The sequence below is a fragment of the Motacilla alba genome, chromosome 3 (assembly GCF_015832195.1).
Source record: "Motacilla alba alba isolate MOTALB_02 chromosome 3, Motacilla_alba_V1.0_pri, whole genome shotgun sequence".
NCBI lineage: Eukaryota > Metazoa > Chordata > Aves > Passeriformes > Motacillidae > Motacilla > Motacilla alba.
Genome location: NC_052018.1, coordinates 39,259,924 through 39,282,065, shown reverse-complemented (window position 1 = coordinate 39,282,065; position 22,142 = coordinate 39,259,924). Strand labels below are relative to the sequence as shown.

The 22,142-nt window shown below is 35.8% G+C and overlaps 1 protein-coding gene across 1 annotated transcript; it reads right to left on the bottom strand.

Annotated features, from left to right (window-relative positions):
• Nucleotides 1-1,805: 1,805 nt before the first annotated feature.
• Nucleotides 1,806-19,709, bottom strand: MANEA (mannosidase endo-alpha). Its single transcript, XM_038132995.1, has 5 exons — nucleotides 19,651-19,709; nucleotides 13,912-14,504; nucleotides 10,424-10,533; nucleotides 8,058-8,134; nucleotides 1,806-6,784 (listed from the first exon to the last, which is right to left on the bottom strand). Exons 2-5 carry the CDS (start codon nucleotides 14,459-14,461, stop codon nucleotides 6,148-6,150), a joined length of 1,374 nt encoding a protein of 457 aa, XP_037988923.1. The 5' UTR covers nucleotides 14,462-14,504; nucleotides 19,651-19,709; the 3' UTR covers nucleotides 1,806-6,147.
• Between the last annotated feature and the right edge of the window lie 2,433 nt (nucleotides 19,710-22,142).

The following is a 22,142-nucleotide window of genomic DNA, read 5'->3' as shown; positions in this document are numbered from 1 at the left end:
CTCGTGACACATTTTAGAAACATTCATTAAAGAAGACTCTAGTATGTAGTTCTTAGAAATTATTGTTTGGGTATTTTTTTCCATAATATTATATTATGCCTTGCCTACCATGGTTTTCTGTATTTACTTCTGGTGGATGGATGGGGGAAGCTCAATTATTATTTGGTTTTGGTTTTTTTAAATTTTTTTTTTGTAATTTTTTTGTTGTTTTGGGGGGTTTTTGGGGTTTTTTTTAGGTCTAGGAAGTTGTTCCTTCAAGTTTGGTGGGGATTTTTTTTTTTTTTTTGAACTTACCTCTTTGCTGGTTTGATCCTTTGGACAGAATCTGCATTTTAAAGTGTCTTTCATTTCTAACACCTTTGTTCATTCTGTTGTTTAACTACATGAACTACTTCCAGGCCTCTTAAAAATCTTTTGATTGATATAGTAATCCGAATATGGTTATACTGCCTGCATAAAGCCTCCAGACATTTTATAACTTTGACATCTCTTAACTACTTTCCTCTCTTCTATACAGCTTATCTTTTTCAATGTCATGTTACTGCAGTGGAGTTGAAAAATTTTGCTTTGTACTTGTTTTCCAATGTTTTAATTAAAAAAAAAAAGTATAAATATATGCAAAAAATTCCAAGTGAACAGTAGATCAGGAAGTTGGTCAGCCAAAGGTTGGACCTAAATAGCAAAGCATAGCTACTTTTGGTATGCTAAGAGTACAACTAATACAATTTACTATTTGTGTTTTCAGAAGGTATTTATTTTTTGAAAGTAGGTTCTTCACTCACCTGGAAAAAAAATTGAGTACTCACCTAGAATCACATATATGAGACAAAATAAGGACTGTAGAGCTTTTCACAAAGCAAATGGCTGGCTATTTCTTTCTCCCTTGAAAAATCTTAGTATTATTTCTCATTGACTAACATTGCTTCCTGGGGTTAATGCCTTCTTTAGAAGCCCCCTTTAGTTCTTCTTTAGAACTAAAAAGAAGAACTAAACTTCTTCTTTTAGAACTAAAGATTAATACCCTTTAAGAAGAAGTATTTGCTGTTATTAAAGTATTTTGAACAGTGGCAATGGTATTATGAAATACTGTATTATTGAAAAACAGATAACATATATTTAAAAATCGTACTTCTCAAACTTTAACTGGCTATCTGATCTTAAAGACCAAGCAATCTCAGCTCTATGGTAAAAGTATTTTCTACCATAGTATATTAGAATTTTCCAAGAAACTTCCATTAAAATCACAACAAACCAACATTCTCATTTTCACTAATATTCTAAAAATCAACTGAAATTATGGCTGGTTCTTTGTTTGTTGAATCACATTGCAGTTTGAGAAATTAGTCTTGAGAGATCCTGCTGTGTTTCTATAGCAATGACTTCAAAGTTACAAAACCAATTCTGAAGACAGGGTCCAGCTGTCAGATACATAGTGCTCATTTCCATGGACTAAAAGAAACCAAAACAAACACATTTCCCCCATCTTCAAAAAACAAGAAACCACCTGCCATTGTGTTGGTTCTATGGAGAGCTAGCACACACACATAGTAACAGAAAAATAAAAATTAACTCTTGAAACTCATATTATGAAAAGACCCACTATCACACATTCCTTTAAAAAATCACAATTTTTGGGCATATATTTATTATTAATGAAAACATTCATAAGCAAAAAGGTCTTCTGTAAATATCACAGGGGATTAAAACCATTGCTTACTTAAAAGTAGCAGAATCCAGTCTGTATTTTTATTACAATGACATATTAGTTTAAAAATAATGACATCAGGTATATGCACATTTCGAAATAGACACATAAACATTTTTTATTTTTATTTAAGCAAATTCATATCTGTCACAACCATGTAGGGTATTAAAAGAAAGGTATTTTTTGTGTTCAATTCATATAAAGACATACTATTCATTCACAACAAGTTCATTTATACAATATGAAATTCACATCAGGATTTTCTGCCATGCCACTAATCTTGTAAATTCTCTTTACTGAATTTTCCAAAATGAAATAATACACTATGAAATCTTAGAAATACAGTCACTTTAGAAATTTATAGAACATTTAACATGCTGGTCAAAAATAAAAGATAAAAAGAAACAAAACATTGACACAATCTTAATGAAGTTGAAAGATGAAGACAAGTACTTGTAGGACTGGGAGAGAGATTTTCATCTTATATTCAGTGTCAAATAATTTGTTCATAAATTCTTTATTTTTTCTTTTTATGTTCATGAGATTCAGAAAAAAAAGAGCCCTAAATCACAGTAAGTCCTTATCCATGTGCCCAGAGAGCTGAAAACACTCATGAGAGATGTTTTCAACTGAATCTAAGAACCATGTGTAAAATGTGTTAATTCAAACTATGCAGAGAATATACATATCAAATTTCATAACAAAATTGTTTTCACTGAAGAACCTTCTGCTTTAACAACCTCTTAAGAGACAAATCATTGGCACCTCAAAAGAAATGCACGAGACAAATAAGATGAACACCAGTGCAGAAACTATATTCACAATAATCTACAGCTTGCCACTAAAACAGTAACAGCATCAGCATGTGTTTGCCCACAAAATTCAGTACAAGATTATAGATCTGACAGACGTGCACTACTATACAAGATTTAATACACATTCTTATTTCAGAGTTGATGCACTAAGCTTCAGTTCTGAGACAGCTCACAGAACTAAAACAATATAGTTGATCATAATTCACAGAAACAGAAATGAACCTATAGATTTTCTTTTAAAAATATGTTCTCTTTTTACCACAAGGACTTGACTCCTTGACTAGAAACCATTTACCCCCTGGCTATACTCAGTCAGTAGTATGTGATTGATTATTTCAGGTATTCCTGAATTTGCAGAGGCATAACATGGCACAATCTCTATTAAAACTTCCCGTATCACTTTAACTACTATGAAATAACATGATGAGTCAAATGCATTTCACCAGTGTAAAAATATTAAAGAAAGTCATTACAATATTTTTTATCCAGTTAGCCAAGAAGTAAAACTGGTGGGACACCAAAGTGAAATGGGATCTAGATATTCCTTAAATCTATTTCAAATCTCAAAATCATTACAACAAATGTTTTTCCCTGTCTCAATTTTGGTTGCACACTGGAGTCCCCTTTTTTCCCTACTGTAATCCTAAAGCTTGGAGTAACCACTTTCTTAAATACATTCACTTTTCTCCTCCCTTGCCCCTTTTAACTGTGCCATTGTAACCATCCGATTCCCTTGCATTTGTACAAATCCTTTCCCACAGACCTATTTTTACTCAAATTTCAAATAAGTATCATGACTGCAACAGTCCATAAGCAAAACTATCCACTCCCTATGACAAGAAGCAGCACATTGATTTGTTTTAAGTACAGAGAAAGTTTTAGTAATACAGGTGGGGTAACTCTAGTAGCTGCTATTTCACTAGCTTTTCCTGGGATCATCAAATTAAATTCTCAACTCTGAAATATTATGTGAGGTTGCATATTTATGTTTTAAATCTCATCAAGCACATAAAAATACACTAAGTGTTCAGGGGTGATGATTTTCTAGGCACTTAATTTTCATTCTTTTCTAGAGAAATTCTGTAAATTCTTCTGAAGGTCCCATTAGACATCAGTGTGCCATGGCCCAAACCACTTCATGGCAATGGTTAAATGATACCTTTACAACAATTCCAGAAATCTTTCGGAGTAATGGAGATCCATTACACTGTTACCATAAACTGCATTTTAAACAAGATACAGAACCTCAGTTGTACAATACCATACAACAGATTTCAAATGTTTCTATACACAGCAACAAAGGAGTGACTTTCATAGTCACAGAGAAAATAAACTGCCACTAGGAATAAGTAGGGCTGAAAGGAGAGTGCAAAGTTGTCAAGACCAGTAAAGTGCTCAGATAAGTACAGTGAGAAAAGACCAGTGGATGACAAAAGTTTAAGCAAAGGGAAAACAAAGATACTTGTCCTTTCAAAAGGATTTGATTTCAGAAGATTTTTTAGTAATATATGCAAATATTTAATTGTTCCCTCACATTTAAAATAAATATAAGGACTCTGGGCTGTAACAGCATAAACATACCACAAATAATAAAAATTAGTTATGTATAGCTAATAAATGGATTTATAGTAAAATAAGTAACATCAAAAATAAGAAAAATAAAAAAGGGAGCGGTTAACTTGGAAGTGGTGAAAGTCTAACAAGTGCTTTTTATGTCTCAGACACTATTTTTTGACTGTGGTCATACCTATGTCCATTTACCCACCTGAGTATAGCAAAACAAAATAAGCATTAGTAAACACCTCTTTCAGATGCATTTCAGACTGCGCAGAAATGCAACAGGAAAATGCAAAAAAAAAAAAAAAAAGAAGAGAGGTTAGTAAGACTCCAGTAATTCTAGAGGCACATTTCAACATGCCAGGTTATATATGTGCCATCCAATTTCTGCATTTTTTCAAGCAGCTGAGGGCATTAGATGACACCTCATCACTTGAACAAGCGCAAAGAAACAACAAAAAAAATGAACGGTAAAAAAGTAAGAGATATATAAACAAATCTTTTTCATACCAGAAAGACTCTAGATATTTATAGTGGTAACTGGTTTACATTTATTTGGAATGAAAAAGTTTTCCGGAAAATAATACAATAGTTCGGTTTCTGTTTTAACAGAAGTCCTCACATTCACCTTACCACTTAACAGACAGATTACAGTGAGATCTGAGTAAAGAGTGTAATTTTCATGAGTTCTGCTGACATCAACGGAATTCTAGCTGTTACTAGTGGTCACAACAGTCTGAGCATAAGAACTAAAACACAGGATCAGAACCTCATATGCCAATTAAAAAAATAAAATAACTAAGAAAGAATCCACTTTGCTATGATAAAACGTTTGCTGCAAATTAGCAAAATGCTGCAATTTCTACTGTTGCAAAGTTTACAGCTTTGCTATGAAATTCTATGAAAATCCCAAAAAAATGTATTGCTGAGGAGGTATGTCTGTGTGATTGAACCTTTCAAACCTCATAAAAAATGCCAGTTAATAATCACAACATTTAACAAATGAGATTCTTAGGACTGAAAATACTCATTTCCAACCACACCCCAGTTTTACAGGTAGCATTGGTAGGGTGCTTATCTGAATAACAGCAAGATTTTAGTATTTACAATTCTGAATCCTGGAAAAACTAAATGGAATAGCTGAAAAAGAGAAATCTCAGATTTAAAATTTAACAAATGTAGTTCTCTCATGACTAGCAAACTAGGTTGCTAAATCAGAAACAAAAAAAGTATTTCGTACAATTAAGTTATTGTAGGACGAGTAAGATACTGTGTTTAGAAACTAGACATTTAAGTAAGCTCATTGGGTCTGTGTATGCAGTAGGGGTTTTTTTTCCCCTCAAAAATATTTTCCACTCTAATTCAAACTTTTTTTTTTTAAATTCAAAGTAAGAGGAAAAAAATGTTCCCTGTCAGTATCCATTAATCTACAAAAGTCTACACCATGTACCAAACAGAAAAAATTTAAGTAAACTAGAAATTTTTCAACAGTTCTTTGGAACATTCTTTCAAATACTTTTTTTTTTTTTCAAACAAAACCCAGTGGTGTTGCATCACACATAACTCTTCAGTGCTTTTACCACAAGCTAGTAATATGTCAAGAACTCTGTATGCAAAGCATCAAAAGGCGTAAATGTAGATTATTCCACACACTACAGACATGCATCCTGTAAGAAGCTATAAGTATTTAGGTTACAGCATGAGTTTGATTAGAAACACAACTACCGGAATAAAGGAAGGAAGAAACTGTGCCCGTTTTTTGTTATACTTTGGTCATGTAGCGTTATCCCATGCAGACGTTCTGAAAACTCAGCATGCAAGTTACAAAGTTAAAACAAAAACAACAAATGAACAACAAACAGCTTTCCCTGAATATTTTTGAACTAAAATATTCAGTAAAACAGAATTGCCAATATTCTCATAATATTTTTACTTTTCAAAATTAAAATTCAGTAGTAGTGCATATACATTCAAAAGATACAATAAAGACATTTAATAACAGATTCTTCACGTCTCAATTTCTTTCTCAATAAAGTCAATGCATTAGGAAACAACTGCAGCTGGGACAACTCACATAAGCCACTGTTCTTGTTCTTTTCTGTACTTCTCAGACCACTTCTGAGTAAGCTCAAGGTAAACATTTGGTTTATGGGGTTTATAATCAAGGTAAACCACCTGTCCAGTTCGTTTAGGGACAGCTTTTTCAATCTGAGTTCCCTCGTGCCATTCGTTAAAAGATGTAATGGAAATAATTTCTGGTCGCACCAGAAGGGCTGCGCTGAAGGCAGTCTCATAGTACTTCCCATTGACACGGTTCCGGGTGTTGTGGTTGTTCCATGGTCGGATGCTGGTATCAATATAACCTGGCCCCACACTTGGAATAAACATTAAGTTGTTACTATCACAAAAGGCTTTTAAACTTGCCCAATTATGATGAGATGAGCCGTAGGAGAAGCCATTGGTGGCAAAGTATGTGTACATTCCATCAAAACCACTTCTATGAATGTCATGCTTATGTCTTTCTTCTACAAGAAGTGCAATGAATAATGCATCATAGGGAGTATTTCGAATACTCTGGGATCCAGACACAGTTAACAGATTTGCCCATATTTCAGGAATTGTTACATAAGAGTCATAAACATAAAACATGGGAAGAAGTCTGCCTGTGCTGGTCTTATGTCTGTAAAAGGCTGGATGGCTTCCGTATCTATAAAGCAAACAAGTATTGTTAAGATAAGATTTGCCATTTTGAAAATACTGTTGCACAATCTGAGCTGAAGACTTTTCCAAAAAAATTAATTTAAAAAGACAGGACATGGACTTTGAAACACAGCACATCATATCCACCTTCAGTCCAGTGTTTGCTGAAGTATCAAACAATGACTCTTCAAAAAACCTTTAAACTACTACAAATTAGTAACTGTCCTGGGTTTGGCAGGGACAGAGTTAATATTCTTAGCAGCTGGTCCAGTGCTGTGGGGTTTTTTTGATTTAGCATGAGAATAAAATTGATAACACACTGGTGTTTTTTCTGCTGCTAAGTAGTGCTTACCCTAAGTCAAGGACTTCTCAGTGTATCCTGCCCTGCCACTGAGGAGCTGCACAAAAACTTGAGAAGAAGGAAGGCCAGGACAGCTGACCTGAGCTGGCCACACTTCAGAATGTCATGCCCATATGTAAACGGAGGGAGCTGTCTGGGAGGGGACTGAATGTTGCCCAGGGCTGGGCTGGGTACTGCTCTGTAGATGGTGAGCAATTCGTCTTCGGTTCTGCTCCTCTCTTTCCTTCTCCTTTCCATTATCATTCTTAATAATACTATTGGTGTCATTATTATAATACATGTTGTTTCATTCATTTAATTGCTCTTATCCCAACCCACAGAGTCTTATCTTTTCCTTCTGATTCACTTCCCCAGGGCTGGGGGATGAGAGGGGAAGTCAGGGGCAGCTGGTGGTACCTAGTTGCTGGCTGGAGTTAGACTGTGAGAGTAACTTAGTGTCAAACTGTGCTACAGTTATCAGCTTCCTCTGAAGGGCAATTCTCCAATTCAGAATGAAATAAAGACAGTCTATGCAGCACTTATAAGCAAAACAACAAGCAGCTGTACAGAATTTGTCAAGATAAATTAAAATCATTAGAGGTCAACACAATAAAGCTCTGTCTGCTAGTTCATCATTATCAAAATGTACATTTTATTTAATTTATAGATCATGTTGCTAATCTGAAGTATCTAAAGTATGATATAACTTATGATATTAAAGAATGTTGAAAGCAATTTAGATTTGGGAATCTATGCAAAAGTCACACTTCAGTATTTAAAAAAAGGACTGATTTTTGCAGCACTAAAATATGAACAAAGTTCAGTTCTCTTCAGTCTCAGTAGACATTCTTATATATTTTTATAAGCTTTAGTTCATATACAGAAGTCCCCTAAACCAGCAGGTAAGAAACCTCAAAGACACCATTCAGAAAAAACTCACTTGTCAATGATGTACTTGACATTGTGGTACATGCTGCGATCATCTCTGTCTTTGTAAGGTTCGATATGAAAAGTGACCTGAAAGATGAAAATGTAACAGCAACACAAACGTAAAGCACTACTGAACACGTGAACACTGGGTATTAGATGAAGCAAGTACCAGTCAAAAATATAATTCCTTACAGACCAAACATTTCATCAGTCTACACTGAAAATAATCCAACCTTAGTACAATTCCTGCACTACTGACATTAGAAGCTTCCGACTCCAAGAAGTTTGGTATTAAATACTTTGGTTTTTCACATTAAAACAGAACACTGCTTTTGTTTACCCTAGACTACAGCAAGTGGTAATCATGCTTCAGAAAAATTAAAAAACTATAAAACCTAGAACTTAAAATAAAATATTATCTATTTGAATGTCAAAGAACTGAAAAACTAATGAAAGATTTTAATATTTAATTTCTAACAAATGTATTAAAATCTGCTAAAGATAATGCTCCAAGCTTTCAGAGTCAAAATACATTTTAAGATATGCAAAATGAAAACTTTAATTTAAAATTTTATAGATTTATTAACAGCAACAAGCTCTTGGAACTAAATCTAATATAATGCACTGCTATTGCTCTGAATGTCAAGCTTGGAGCTTATGGAATTGATTAACCAGTATGTGTGAATTCCAATGTAAAAATGAATTTGTTTTCAAATAGACAATCATGGAAGAATACATTACATTAATCAAAGCAACAACTTTTTCAGAAGCAATTTCAGAGCAGAATGTATTTAATAAAGTCTTTGACAACTCTGCAACAGTAGAAAATTTCCACTGCAGAGCCAATCTCCCTCTCTATTAAGTAGAAACTATAGAAAAATAGCGTTAGACTAAATCACTGACTGCCAGTAAAGGCTGAAAAGCACTGTAATTTCATCTTTCATTTCCAGCTATGAAAACCAGGCAAATCAAAACAGCGTATCTTGTCCCAGACTTCTATTTAGCAGACGTAACAGGAATGTATTTTGTATATTGTCTTTGCTCTACTGAGACTCCTAAAACTTATTGTAATAACTTACTAGTACAAGAATGCTTAAAGACATTACAGTGAAGGTAGCACTTCCTGCAATATCTGTACTGAAAATCTGTATTCCAGTAATTCTTCCAAGTGGTAACAGCAGCTTCATTCATAGTGCAATCATTATCACACTATTACACACTACTGTACTTTCCCAGGTAGCTTGTTTCATTTGGCCTTGACTCCTTTGAGGCTTGAATGCTAACAAGGTGAGAGCAAACTCTATTAGATGGTCAGAAAATTTTGGGAAAGGATAATACCTTCTTTGGTCTTTTTAGAAATTTATTATTAGATGGAGTTCAACCTATACCATATAATGCAAATCACACAGTATTTTTAACAGTTTTAAAATTACTTCTGTATGTGATTTAATCATCCTATTTTCTTCCTGCTTGCTAAGGAATCTACAGTTACCCCCAGTGACAGGAAATTTCACTGAGAATCTGCAACTTGCATAACCAACTAAAACCCGAGCAGATGAACAGGCTGTGTTTTCAGCACACAGTACAGACAGCACACTCCAGAGATGAAACATATGCAGCTACTTAAAAACTCAAATTTATTACTTGGGAGAGATTAAAATGAAATACACATTTTCATTATCACAAAAGGGAAATACAAGTTTTTTACTTTTATTCTAAAAATAAACAAAACCAAACCACAATTTAAGATTCTGTTGATCAAGTCATGTAATCTTTAACTGACTTGATATTTCACCTATTTTAAGAAGTCAATAACTTAGCCCTTCTATCCTGTCATGTCTTGAAGAAACCCTGAAGTCTGAGCAGCATCTCTCTGACCTTACAGTTCAAGTCAAGTGTTTCTGGTACCTTCTGGAATAACGACATTTATTCAAACTAGATATTCCAAGTCTGTCTTTATTCCTCATAGACGTTCACTCCTGACCTCTATGATTAGGTGACAGAAAGTTATGAAATAATGCAAAATGAAGATAAGTCGTTCTCCTTTCTCAAAGGTTCTTAGTTTATAGCTCACTGTATTTCACAGTGTAATACTTCCCTCAACTCCCAAGACTCACTGGAAAACAACATAATGTCTTACTTTAAAAACTGTTTTCTGAAAAGAAATTAGAAAAGAATAAAAAACCACAGCACTATTCCTCAGATTCTGCAAGCTAAAGCAGATGACAATATTTATTTTGCTTATAAGGGAATATTACTCAGGTCCTACCAAAGTTCAGTGCAATTCAAAGGCTTCCATAACCAAAAAGAAGCGCAGTATAATAGCAAAGTTTACTTTCCCAATTGTCCTACTATGTGTATCTAGAAATACTTTACCTTTAGGTTATATTTGTGTGCATAGTCCAAAACAACTGGCACCAAATCATCAGTTGGTTCTCCATTTTCATCAGCCATACCTGGTGGGTACCATGAAAGCACTATTACGCCTGAAAATACAAAACTTGAGTTTTAAATCATGTTGTTTAACATATTACAGGTATACTGTAACATTGCCATGAGTTACAATTGTTGCTGTAAAATCTACATAAAATAAATCAGAATCTCAAATTACTTTTTATCAGTATTCTCAGAGTGGATTTTAACTCCTCTCTTTATAGGACTGCAAAACAAACAGTGGTTAGATCATTTGCCAAGGGAACTAATCTGTACTCCGTATCCTAAGCCTAACCCTTAAGAGCTGTTCCCTCCCACTTTTCAGCACAGCATTCCAACCTTCAGGTTGGACAAGAGGAAAAGAGTGCTCCCCTCTAAGGCATTATAGCTACGCCATGATACAGGCAAAGAATATCAAGATACACGGGTTATAGAACAGTCAAGAGATGAAAGCTGTGCAAGTGATGAAGGAGATTCTTATCTTATGGAACTTTATTCCCCATCTTATTTCTTCATTGCACCTCTGGCTCAAATACAAAACAACCATTTATTACTAGAAGCAGTGACTTCAATTCCACAACCTTCTTTCTTGCTGGTACAGTTACTATGGTGTAATCCATCCTTCCAAGCATGTGAAATTAGTTTTTAAATTTATTATCTTCAAAAATGCTTGAGTAACTCTCAATAATTTAAGGATGTTACCAGTGCTGTGGAGAAAAAAGACAACAAATAACATGTCTTCATAGTGTAAACTTTTCTGATGCTCTCCAAGAAAGCAAAAGAACACACTCTTCAGAATGGCAAAACTCTTTCCTTCTAAAATAAAATGCTGTCAAATAAACAGATAGGATCTTTTAGATGCACAGCTGGAAACAATATCGGAAAGAAGCTAAGTCTGAAACAAATACATGAAATACTGATGTAGGAATATTTTCCTAGCAATACTATTTAGAACATACAGAATAATAACTCAATATGGTTCTTTTTAACTAGGTAATGATTTAAGGTACTGAGCTAGGAAGTATATATTCTAAATTCCACCTACTTTACTAACATTACAACATTTCTGACCACCAACTTCCAACAAACAATTCCAAAATTAGGAAAAGAAACCATAAATTACAGTGAATACATAACCACACAATATCCAAACCAGAAATCTGCGCTCACCACACACAGAAGGGAGTTTAACTACCCTTAGGCACATTATCTCTGCATTTTATCAAAAAAGAAAATCACAAATAACAGGTAATCACAAGAGACAGTCTGCTCAAGGAAAGCAAAAAATGTAATATTTTAGTGCATTTTATCATATTATCTTTTATTTCACACAAAAGGACTAAATGCAAATTAGTAAGGTGTAAAGGACAAGCAGAACAGCAACAAATCTGGGTATCTTGAACACATCTGACAAGACCCTCTTTTACACCTTTAGGAAATACATAAAAGTTCAGGAGACAGAATTATTGATCAAGGAACCAAATTCACATCTGCATTGGCCTTTTCCTGACAAAGACTACTACACATTTTCTTTGCTGTGGTTAAAAAATAAAGTTATGTACCACTTAAAGTGTCAAAAAAAAAAAAAAAAAAAAAGGATGGACTAACAACAATGTCGTAAATGTTTAAAACCAGAATAGTCACTGAAAACAAAACTGGACTATCACAAAAAAAAGGCTGGTGCAAAAAACCAAAAAATTTCCCTAAGCAATCTCATTAATAAAATTTACTGTATTTTTCTGTAAAACATTAGGAAATTATTTCATAAGAATTGTAAAATATAGGAATAATACAAGGAAGCACAAGATTGTGCCCAATTTGTTCTGTTGCCCCAATCTCTTAAATGCCTTCAATCACTAGACAACATTTGCTGAAAGAACCACTTACATTTCTCTTTTTTCAGAGGATCCTTGATAAAGCTTCAAAAATGGCATAAAAAATGATTATGTGATTATAAAATACAGTCATGGATGAGACACTGGGTAAGAGAGAAAAAGGAGAAACTGTAAACAGCTCACAGCCTCACACAAAAAATGAACAAAGTATAATTCTTAAAAAAAAAAAAAAGTTGATTATTTATGTTAGTCAAATCCAGATTGAAGAGGCCAAATTCAATTGTACTTAAATCCTTAAGTCAGAATAACAACAGGAAAAAAGTGACTCTTTATAAATATTAGTTATGTTACAAAGAGTGTCACAGGAAGTCTGAGCTATTCTCAGACTCATTCACATTGCTGAGTTTTAAACGGAAAAGTAACTGAAGATACTAAAAAAAAAGATTATGCAAAGCATTTTTCCTAGCAATTGGCCCCTTAGGAAGGCCAGGACATTGGCCCCTTTTTCACCAGCAGTTCAGCTTTCTTAGACATCTCTATTAAGAGGATGAGAAACATCACATATTCTTCTAAAGTGCAAGTGCCCCCCTTGCCCTCATCACACTATCATAAATTATTTTGTTCTAGATAAAACAGTGCTTCTTTCTGAGATTTCTGTACAACAGTCTTGTTAGTCCTGTTATGGAGTTATATTACTGAAGAGGGTGAGAAATTTCCTATGTTTATTTTAACCCTTGTATAAAATAAAGGTTAGGTTAAAACCCACAAGATGAGAACAACCAAGAAGTAAACATTACACAAGTAAACATCACTAATCAAAATGTAACGATAACATTAAACCTTAATGATTAGGTGAATGAAGGAGACTCAATACAAGGTCATTAGCAGTATCAATAATGCTAGGAGCTTTGGTCATGTTGTTCCAACTACATTTACAGAAGCTGTTCAGAGTTTAGTATTAGCCTATATTAGTATTAACTTATTTAAAAGAAGATTAACATAAAAAGGACCATAAAGCCCAACAGCAAGGAATGACATCAAAAAAATATATTGAATATTCCTATGTATACAGTTCACCTTATTTAGAAAAAGGGAACATCAATTTGTATTGAAAGAAGATACTTTTGGACAGTAATGAATTAATACACAATTGTTATCGCACACACACAGCATTCAGAGAAAAAAAACACTCATATTTGAACAAGCTGTTCCTTAACCATATTCGTGTGATTTACTGAAACCTGTAATTTAAACTGAAGTATTCATCTCCAAAAATAAAATACACGGACAATATATTCCAGTCAAGGATTCTCTTTTTTCATTTATGTTATCTGTGTTTAGCAGTGAGTCATGAAAAACATGTACCTATAGTATTACAAACACCATTCTTACGTTTCTGTGCTGTTACACTCATCAGACACAGCCCTGAAGATGTAGGTTTCAGTTGAGGGTTAAAGCTCAGAGATATAAAGGCAGTAACTAGTTTCAGACATTTCCTGAATTACACAGAAAAACAAAAGGATAGCTCAGTTGCCCTCATTCACAGATGTAAGGCTGGATAAATGAACAACATGCTGAAACGTTAACATTCATTACCAGTTGAAGCTGTACGCATTTGCTTCATGTGGGCTTCTATGACAGTAGGGTCTTTGGAACTGTAAGATCCAAGTTCTGGATAAAAGTTGGCCCCAATGTCCTCAGGAGGATTATGCCTTCCCTTTGGATAATTGTTTGCAATTTTGGGATCCCAGTGTGGCAATAATGGATGATTCCAGTGAATATATTTACCATCAAACTGTGGATTCCCATACCAAGTATAGTAGAATATATGAAAGTTATAATTAGGAGAAGAAAGCTCCTCTTCCAGCTTTTTTAATGGAGACATAGATGCTTTCATAGTATTGACAGCAATACTATGCAAATTACTGACACGTGTTACAGTATCTCCTTGAGCCCTTTTTAGCAAGTTCTGTTTACTGTCTAAGAGCACTGTCCGCTGTTGAAGTTCCGGCAACAAACCAAGCCCAAATGGATCCCCAAAGCCAGCTCTGTCAGGTCGCAGAGTCTTCAAAGCCATCATTATGGAGCAAATAAACAAAATAAAAAGCAACAAAATGATGCATGTTCTTCTGCGAAATCTTGCCATGATGTCATAGTTCAGAATCCCAACAGAAGGATTTTGGCCGGAACTGATCAAAAGACAAATATTTTCAAGTCAGATTTCTTATCACCTAGTATTCAGCACTATGAAATGTTTCATAAAATCTCTACATAGTAAAAATAAGAGACAAATGTGATGCATTCACTGACCACAGAACTAACAGGCTTTGTGGAGGGTGGGGTGCACAGACAAGATCCCATTTCTTTCTTTGAGAACATGTGTCACATTCTGAAGTTCTACCACCAAGGACTCATGTATTTTATAAAGTATTTTACTTTTAAACTTAATTTTTATCCTAACCCAGATAAATCCCATGAAATGGAAATTCTGATTACATTATTTCAGAGCTATTATGTTTTGTAAGTGCTATTCAGGTAGCAATAATAAAGAAAATAAAGAAAAAAGCAGAAGCCATGAAAGGAGAATAACATAGAAGAATATGAGTAAAAAAACAAAATGGGGTATGCCAGAACTACCGCTTATATTCAGAATGCAGGTTTCATTTACTAACCTATTTACTGGCTTGAAACCAAGCACTTTGTGTTCTGTTAACCAATATATTAACAAAATACTCAAAACTAAATAACAAAAAACCCGAAAAAACTAAATAACAAAAACTAAATTTGAAACCATGATGCTTTACAACTTTACAGATCTAAAATTTTATTTTTTTCTGAATCACGTAAGAAAACAGCATAGTATTAAGGATGTAGCTCAAGCAGAAAGCCTGCAAGTTAGCTGCTGGCAGCCAGTCAGTACAATGTCACAGCTGCCTGACATTTCATGAAGTGTTCCAGGGCTAAATCCAAAACAAGACCAATGGTACACAGCAAGATTTGGACCATGAAACTAGGAGGAAGAAAATCAGGATAATGGAAGGCCTGTTTATTTTATTTATAACTTTAATTCCTGTACAACATTATCACAAGAGAACCAGAGAAAAGGATTAACAAAATTTAGGCTACCACAGAATTATGTGGAACAAGATTATGCACAAAACTGACAACACTAAACTGGAAAATCTAAGAATAACTTTCTGATTCAAGGGTCATTAGACATAGCATAGCTGTGATTTGTATTTCTGTCACTGACCTCCAAATTTTAGAATCTTATTTTAATTTACTGAGATATATACAGGTAGTTTTAAAATACTTGTAAATTATTTGACCTTAGTTTCCTACCAATGTTATAGTGCATTAGCGTAGAGCTCAGCTGTCAGACTATGCTGCTTACTACTGCTATAACAATTTTACATAAGCAATTTTAGAATATGTTTTTTAACAATACAGCCGGAATTGGATTAGCACTATTACACTTCCATTTCCAATATTAATCCATTCATCCTACTGTCTGTTATAACTTCTGGGACTCATTCGGTTTTCACAGTAAGGTCACTCATTTACTTTAAGAGCAAAACCCAGTTAACATTTCAAAAATAAACAACAAAATCCCAATGCACTTTTACTTTGTTAGAGAGTGAACTCAGTTGAATGAGAATCACAGCACTACAGCCAACAAAGAACAGATGGAACAAGGCAAGACTATGAAAATGATGTTGTTCATTTTGCCCAACTGGATTCTGAAACCATACGTTTGGCTACTGTCAGGGAAAATGATTTTACAGCATACATGCTTACAGGATTTCACATCGCTTTATGTCAAATTACAGGGTTCTTTTTCTATGACTAACGATCCATCCCCCTGATTTTAGAATTCTGTCAAGAGATTTTTTGGAGTACAGGACATTTTACTTTAATAAGAAATTAATTTAAAATACACTCAAACTGCTCCTGCTATTTTTCATTACCTCTTCAGTCTTTTTCCTAGTATATTATGCCACCTCTACCTGATAATTTAATTCAATTTTCAGATTAGATAAACTGAAGTTTTCTGAAGGGTCAGGAGTTTTTTTAAAGGAAACAATATTATTCATCTGACTAATGTATTAATATATTCCATTTAATTTAAATTAAATGACACTGATCTTCATTAAACAACATACAGGACTGCCAGAGATGAACTACATCTGCAATTATTATTTTATCTCTTCTGTGAAAAAGAATTCATGACTGCACTGTTGAGAAGATCTGTCATTTGGGTTTTCCTATTCAATATCAAAGAAGCTGTTCCTTTTTATTCTTGGCTGATATATCAGCTACCCAATTCCTCTTGTTTAGATCAAGAATTCACTACCATTAAGCCATTCGTCTGAAGTGTCAGGAATTGATCCTAGTGCTCCACGTTATTATTTCAACAAGCAATTTTTTATATGGAATATTCACTATAAAAGTATGCTAAAAAATGAGCAGCATGCCCACTAGCATTTGACTAGCATTGAGACAGACCTTGGTCTACCATATCATATTATGAACTTCTGCTATGCTTATACAGAGGCTCAGCATCAAACTGCAAAACTTCTAGAACAAGTAAGTGATACCTGTAGTAAAGGCTTGTCTTTTGGGGAGACATCAGCCTCAATTATGATGACATAATTCAGACCTGGCATAGACACCTATACAGTACAAGCTGCATTGAAGAGCTACAGGCTGGCAGTGCTTCATGTGTCATTTAATCTTGCTCAGATCTACTTTTCAGAGACAGTGACAGATAAACTATCCTCATCAATGCTAGTGCCACAGCAGAACAGCAATATTGGGGAAACAGAATGAGCAAACATGCCTGTGAAACAGCTATGTGAAGTTATGTCTATCCTTGGAAGTGGAAAAACCTTAAAAATGCATTTCTGATTCAACAGTCATTAGACAAAGCATAGCTGTGATTTTGCATTTGTCATGGGCATTCAAATTTTAGAGCCTGACTGCAATTTACTGAGGTACACGTCACTCCTATAGACTTAGCAAGTATCTTGCCTTGGACTTGTGGGTGCACTTGGATCTAACAGCAATTGACTTTCTCAGTAGGAAAAAGTCAAGCTGAATAACATCAGCTTTATGAAGGTTAAGATCTTACATGCAGTTACCCTGACTCAGAAGCTTTTTGATTCTAACTCCATGTTTGTTGACACATATAGGTGTACCAGACAAAAATGTAAGCAGTTTGGGTTCCTTCTCTTGCCTACTCAATAAATTTTAAAAGAAGAAAAAAAAACATCTGTAACAGGTCTGAATACAGATAGTAGTTTCCTTCATAATATGAGAAAAATATGAAGCTTTACCAGGAAAAGTTACAACCTGTATTTCCTCAACATCTAGTTCTCTTCTCAAAAACACCCAAAACATCTGGCACAGTTGTTTTACTTTTAGTTTGTTAGCGACTATACAGAATAAAAAGCACAAAATACATGTAAGTCTATCCCATTATGATCATCTCTGTTCCAAATTAATTTGGGTTTTTGGGTAATAAATAGCATGAAATTCATCACAGTAGGCTAGATTTCCAGCTGTTCTTAAAACAACTCCTTCATGAAGAAAGGAAAGAAAAAGGGTCTATGAAAGTCTGAAGTATTTTCCTAACTGTTCCACACACTTAAATGACTGTCTCAAGGTCTTATCTGACAGTGATTTTATTTTCTCCCTCACTACTGCTTTTTATACCCTTAAATTACTGTGCAGGGAAACCTTCTGTTTGTCCTTTCCACTATATGAAGAAAAAAGCATAGAGATGTACAGACGATGAGCTTTTCTTCTCCTGGCATATTTCCCCCAAAAAATGTTTCTTTAGTCAGAGAAGAAAAAGCAATTTTAAAAAAGTGGTTGAAAGGGATGATGGTGCTTAATTACTCAAGATAATTTTGGTCAGACAACTCAAGTTTCAGTGCCCTGCCCATTTGGTTGCCTTCTTCAGTTTTACAAATTCCAAAAGAGAAATACACTATGCAAAGAAATTAGGTTCAGATAAAACAGATTTACATAGTTTAGCAAGAATCAGCAAATACTATAATTTATTTGCTCTGATGTTCCTTAACCATAACAAATGGAAATGCAATATAGGGGAGAGCTCTGAAAATCTGATTTTATTGATCAAGTGTAAGGTCATCCAGAAGGCACTGAGGCTGGTAGCTCATGGATGGGATCAAAGCTTCTCAGCTAAGTTATCTAAACTTAGTTCTACTAAGTTTTCCCAGCTCAAAGAAACTGAAAACTCTGAAGTGACAGATCAGCTCTAGATCTAGGCCTTAAAGCCCTGATTCTGGAGCTACAGTGCTGATGTGCACCTAAAGACATTAATTCAGTTTCCAAGGGATTGACCAGGTGAGGACTGGTAAAAATGTTAAAAGCACCACATTTACATAGCACATTCTGACGTGGAGATCACAGAGTACAAAGCAACAGAAGCTGACTATATGTGTGAGATCCTTGTGAGTATTTCTAGTATTAGAAAGTACCAAGGAACTTCTCAAGAACTCTCTATATATGAAAAGTCTTTTTCTAAAGCCTTTAAAAAAAAATAGCCTGAAAATCATTAAAGATGTTAGAAAACATGAGGTATAGCATGCAGACACTTCACAACTGTGCTACATGCTAAAAAGCTATCTTTTCAAACACATCCAATAATAGACGATTTCTTTTTGGTCTACCCAATTTAGAAAAAGGTATTTTAAAATCTGACAGCCAGAAAAGAGAAACTGTGATTTGAATTTAAGAAGGACAGCAGTAGTAACAAAACACAATCCTTCTGGGCTCTTTGCTGTAAACCTGGTAAGAGAGCTTCCAGCATTTACAGTATTTGCCTTCAACATGACAGCCTCCTCCTGTTTCGAAAGGACATGGAAACACACATCTAACTTCGGGCGGCTGCAAGCCATGGCAAGAAAGCGACCTTCAGCCAGTCCTCACCGGGAGCTCCCCGGGGCACTTCAGAGCAAGGCTGCTTGATAAGAGGAAGGCAGAGGCGGGGAGCAGACCCAGCTCGCCGCGCTGCTGCCATCCCCTGAGCAAGGCACCGAGTTCCGAGCGCTCGCACGTCCCTCCTACTCTGCGGAACCAAGCGGCAGCCCCGCCACCAGAGGAGCATCAGCCGCGGGCGGGAGGCGCGGCGTGCCTTCCACAGGAGGGAGGAGGGAAGGCACCGCCCGGGGGCCGCCGCGGCCCCTCTGACAGCAGCTGCGGGCGGGGGCGGGCGCCGTGCCCTGCTCTCCCGGCCTCTCCCAGCCCCGAGGAGCCCTTCCCCAGTGCCCGGGGCCGGCCGGGCCCGGGGCCGGCGCCGTTACTCACCCGCGGGAGGCAGGGCCGCTGCCGCCGGGCGCGCGCGCGGGGCGTGCCCCTGCGGGAGCCGCGCGGGCCGGGCCGGGCCGGGGCGGCGGCGGCGGCGCGTGCGCCAGCCGGGGCGCATGCGCGGGGCGGGCGGCGGCGGCCGGGCCGCGTTATCCTGAGGGGAGAGCCGCCCGCGCTCCCGCCTTTTCCGCTGGGAACCGGGGAGCTGCGGCTGCTGGAAGGCCAGGGCCTCCGCTGGGCTTTCACATTGTGTTTGCTGGTTTCATTTTTCTTTAAAATAAATAATTTTTTTTTTTTTCGAAAGACCCGAAAAATCTTTCAGTCCTTTAAAAGCCTTTGCTGGATTGTTGGTTGTTTTTCAGCTGTGAAATGGCAGTCACAGAATCAGTTTAGGATGGGATCATCGACTCCAAGCTATGACTGAACACCTCCCTGTCAACTAGACCGTGGCACTGAATGCCACATCCAGTCTCCTTAAACACGTCCAGGGATAGTGGCTCCACCACCTTCTGGGCAGTCTGTTGCAATGTCTAATCACCATTTCTGTGAAGAAATTCTTCCCAGTGTCTACCCGTTACAATGTATCATTAGCACACTCATATTTGCATAAAGCTGTGTCATTGTTCTATAAGAGTTTTTCGCTTCTGCGCATGTGTTGGTTCTTTCTATGGTGGTCATCAGTTTTCTGGCGGCCTTTTGATGAAGGTCTTTAATTCTTCTGTAGTCTTCCTCATGTTTGAACTTTTCACCTCTATTTTCAGTGCATGCCTGGTGCTTCTTGTTTTCCAGTCTAACTTGTTTTTGGCTAATTTTGCAGTTTGTGGGTTCTATTAAAACTTGCTATCTTGTTCTTGATGGCGCCTGTTATCTCACTAGCTGTGTTATCTGGCTTGCTTTGTTACCTTGTTTTACTTGCACATCTTGTTGCAATGTTACTTGTGGTTAACCTTTCGTTACCTAGAACTTAGAATTCAAGACAGAGATGTGCAAGTAATAACTGGTTAAAGCCTGGGGCTTGAATCTGTGTGTGCAGTGTTGGGTATGGCGCCTCTGCACCCTAAGAGCTGTTTTTCAATTTTACATTAGAGTAGGGTGTTCAATACAGTGATACATTACGAAAGTCAGTGCACTTGGGGAACTGCCCATCCTTATACCCTGTCAGCTATATGGGCATAAATCAGGAAAAAATATGTGGATAGAAGTTCAATAAATAATCATGTTATATAGTCATCTTGTGGTTACATACAACTGCAATGTTGTAAAAATTTAAACAAAATGTAAAAATGTAAACATTTACTGATGTTGCATACACTGACATTTCATGTGTGCTTTATTCTTTTTGCTTAAGCAGTGAAAATGGGCTATGAATAGTTGTCATAATGAGATTCATAACCAAATCAATGAAAGAAATATATTCTCATTGTCTCCTGTACCAGCAGACGTCTGAAGAACACTTGTGTATGAACACTGAAGATTGACTCAATGCAAATTGTTGCACTAGGTAAATGTCTCAATCTTCCCATTGAATTAAAATATTTCTCTCTACCATATGAAAAATGACTGTAATGAATTGGATCCCTGTGGTGTAGTTTGTCTGTTTTTTTTGTTAAGAATTTCTCTAAGCCATGAGAGAGAGTACAAACACTGATCTGTGAATGAAACCACAGAATTGTGGTTTCATTGAAATCAATAGCAAAAGTCTCACTGATTTCAACAGAGACAGGATTTCACCTCATATGTGAATGAAAAGACTTGGAATAAGTGTCTCATACTGTAGATATAAAGAAGTAAATTCAATAGCTCCCATGGTTCTCCTTGAGTTCTGAGAAAATGGAAGGAATTGTAGCGTGATGTTTTCTTTATGCTGTCTGAGTGATCTTATGGGGAAAAAATTGTAGCAATTCTAATTTTTAATATTTCTTCCATATATCTGAATAATTTCATTAACGGAGTGTGTTGTAAGTGATTCAGGAATGTCGTGCTTTAATAATAGATTAGTTGGCATATGAACAGTCTGGAGATCAAACCTTGATATCTCTTCTATTTCCTCACAGTATCCCCAATTTTTTATTTACTGTTTTCTTTCTTTTGTTGTCTTTTCTTTTCTCATTTTTTTTTCTTTGCTTCTTTGCTTCTCTCTTTCAAAAGAAAAGGTCTTGTAGGGGTGGTCTTTGCTGCTATTTTATGGAGGACATAAGTTTAATTTTCACTTTCTCTTTACCATGTGGAAGAACTTCTACTGGAACTAAGAAAATTTGTTTTAAAATAAGATATTTAGGAAGTTAAAGAATGTAAAAAGTGAATCTGAAGTATTTGATAACCTTACATTAAGAGTACGTGTTTACTGGGCTAAAAATATGCTAATGTTAGAGAATAGGCAGGAAAAAATTCATTTAATGAGAAGGAAAAAATCCTTAAAGTCTTTGTTCTGGCATAGTTCCCTTATGTTAGAGGATTTTTGCTAATTAGACTGAAGCTACGGGCTAAGATTT

Bases quoted from the DNA above. Each gene is read 5' to 3' on its own strand.
- MANEA (XM_038132995.1), bottom strand. From the start codon at position 14,461: ATGGCAAGATTTCGCAGAAGAACATGCATCATTTTGTTGCTTTTTATT. The intron at 10,534-13,911 runs GTAATGAATGTT...TTGTATTTTCAG, and splicing joins AATGCGTACAGCTTCAACTG to GCGTAATAGTGCTTTCATGG. The intron at 6,785-8,057 runs GTGAGTTTTTTC...TTTGCTTTATAG, and splicing joins GTCAAGTACATCATTGACAA to ATACGGAAGCCATCCAGCCT.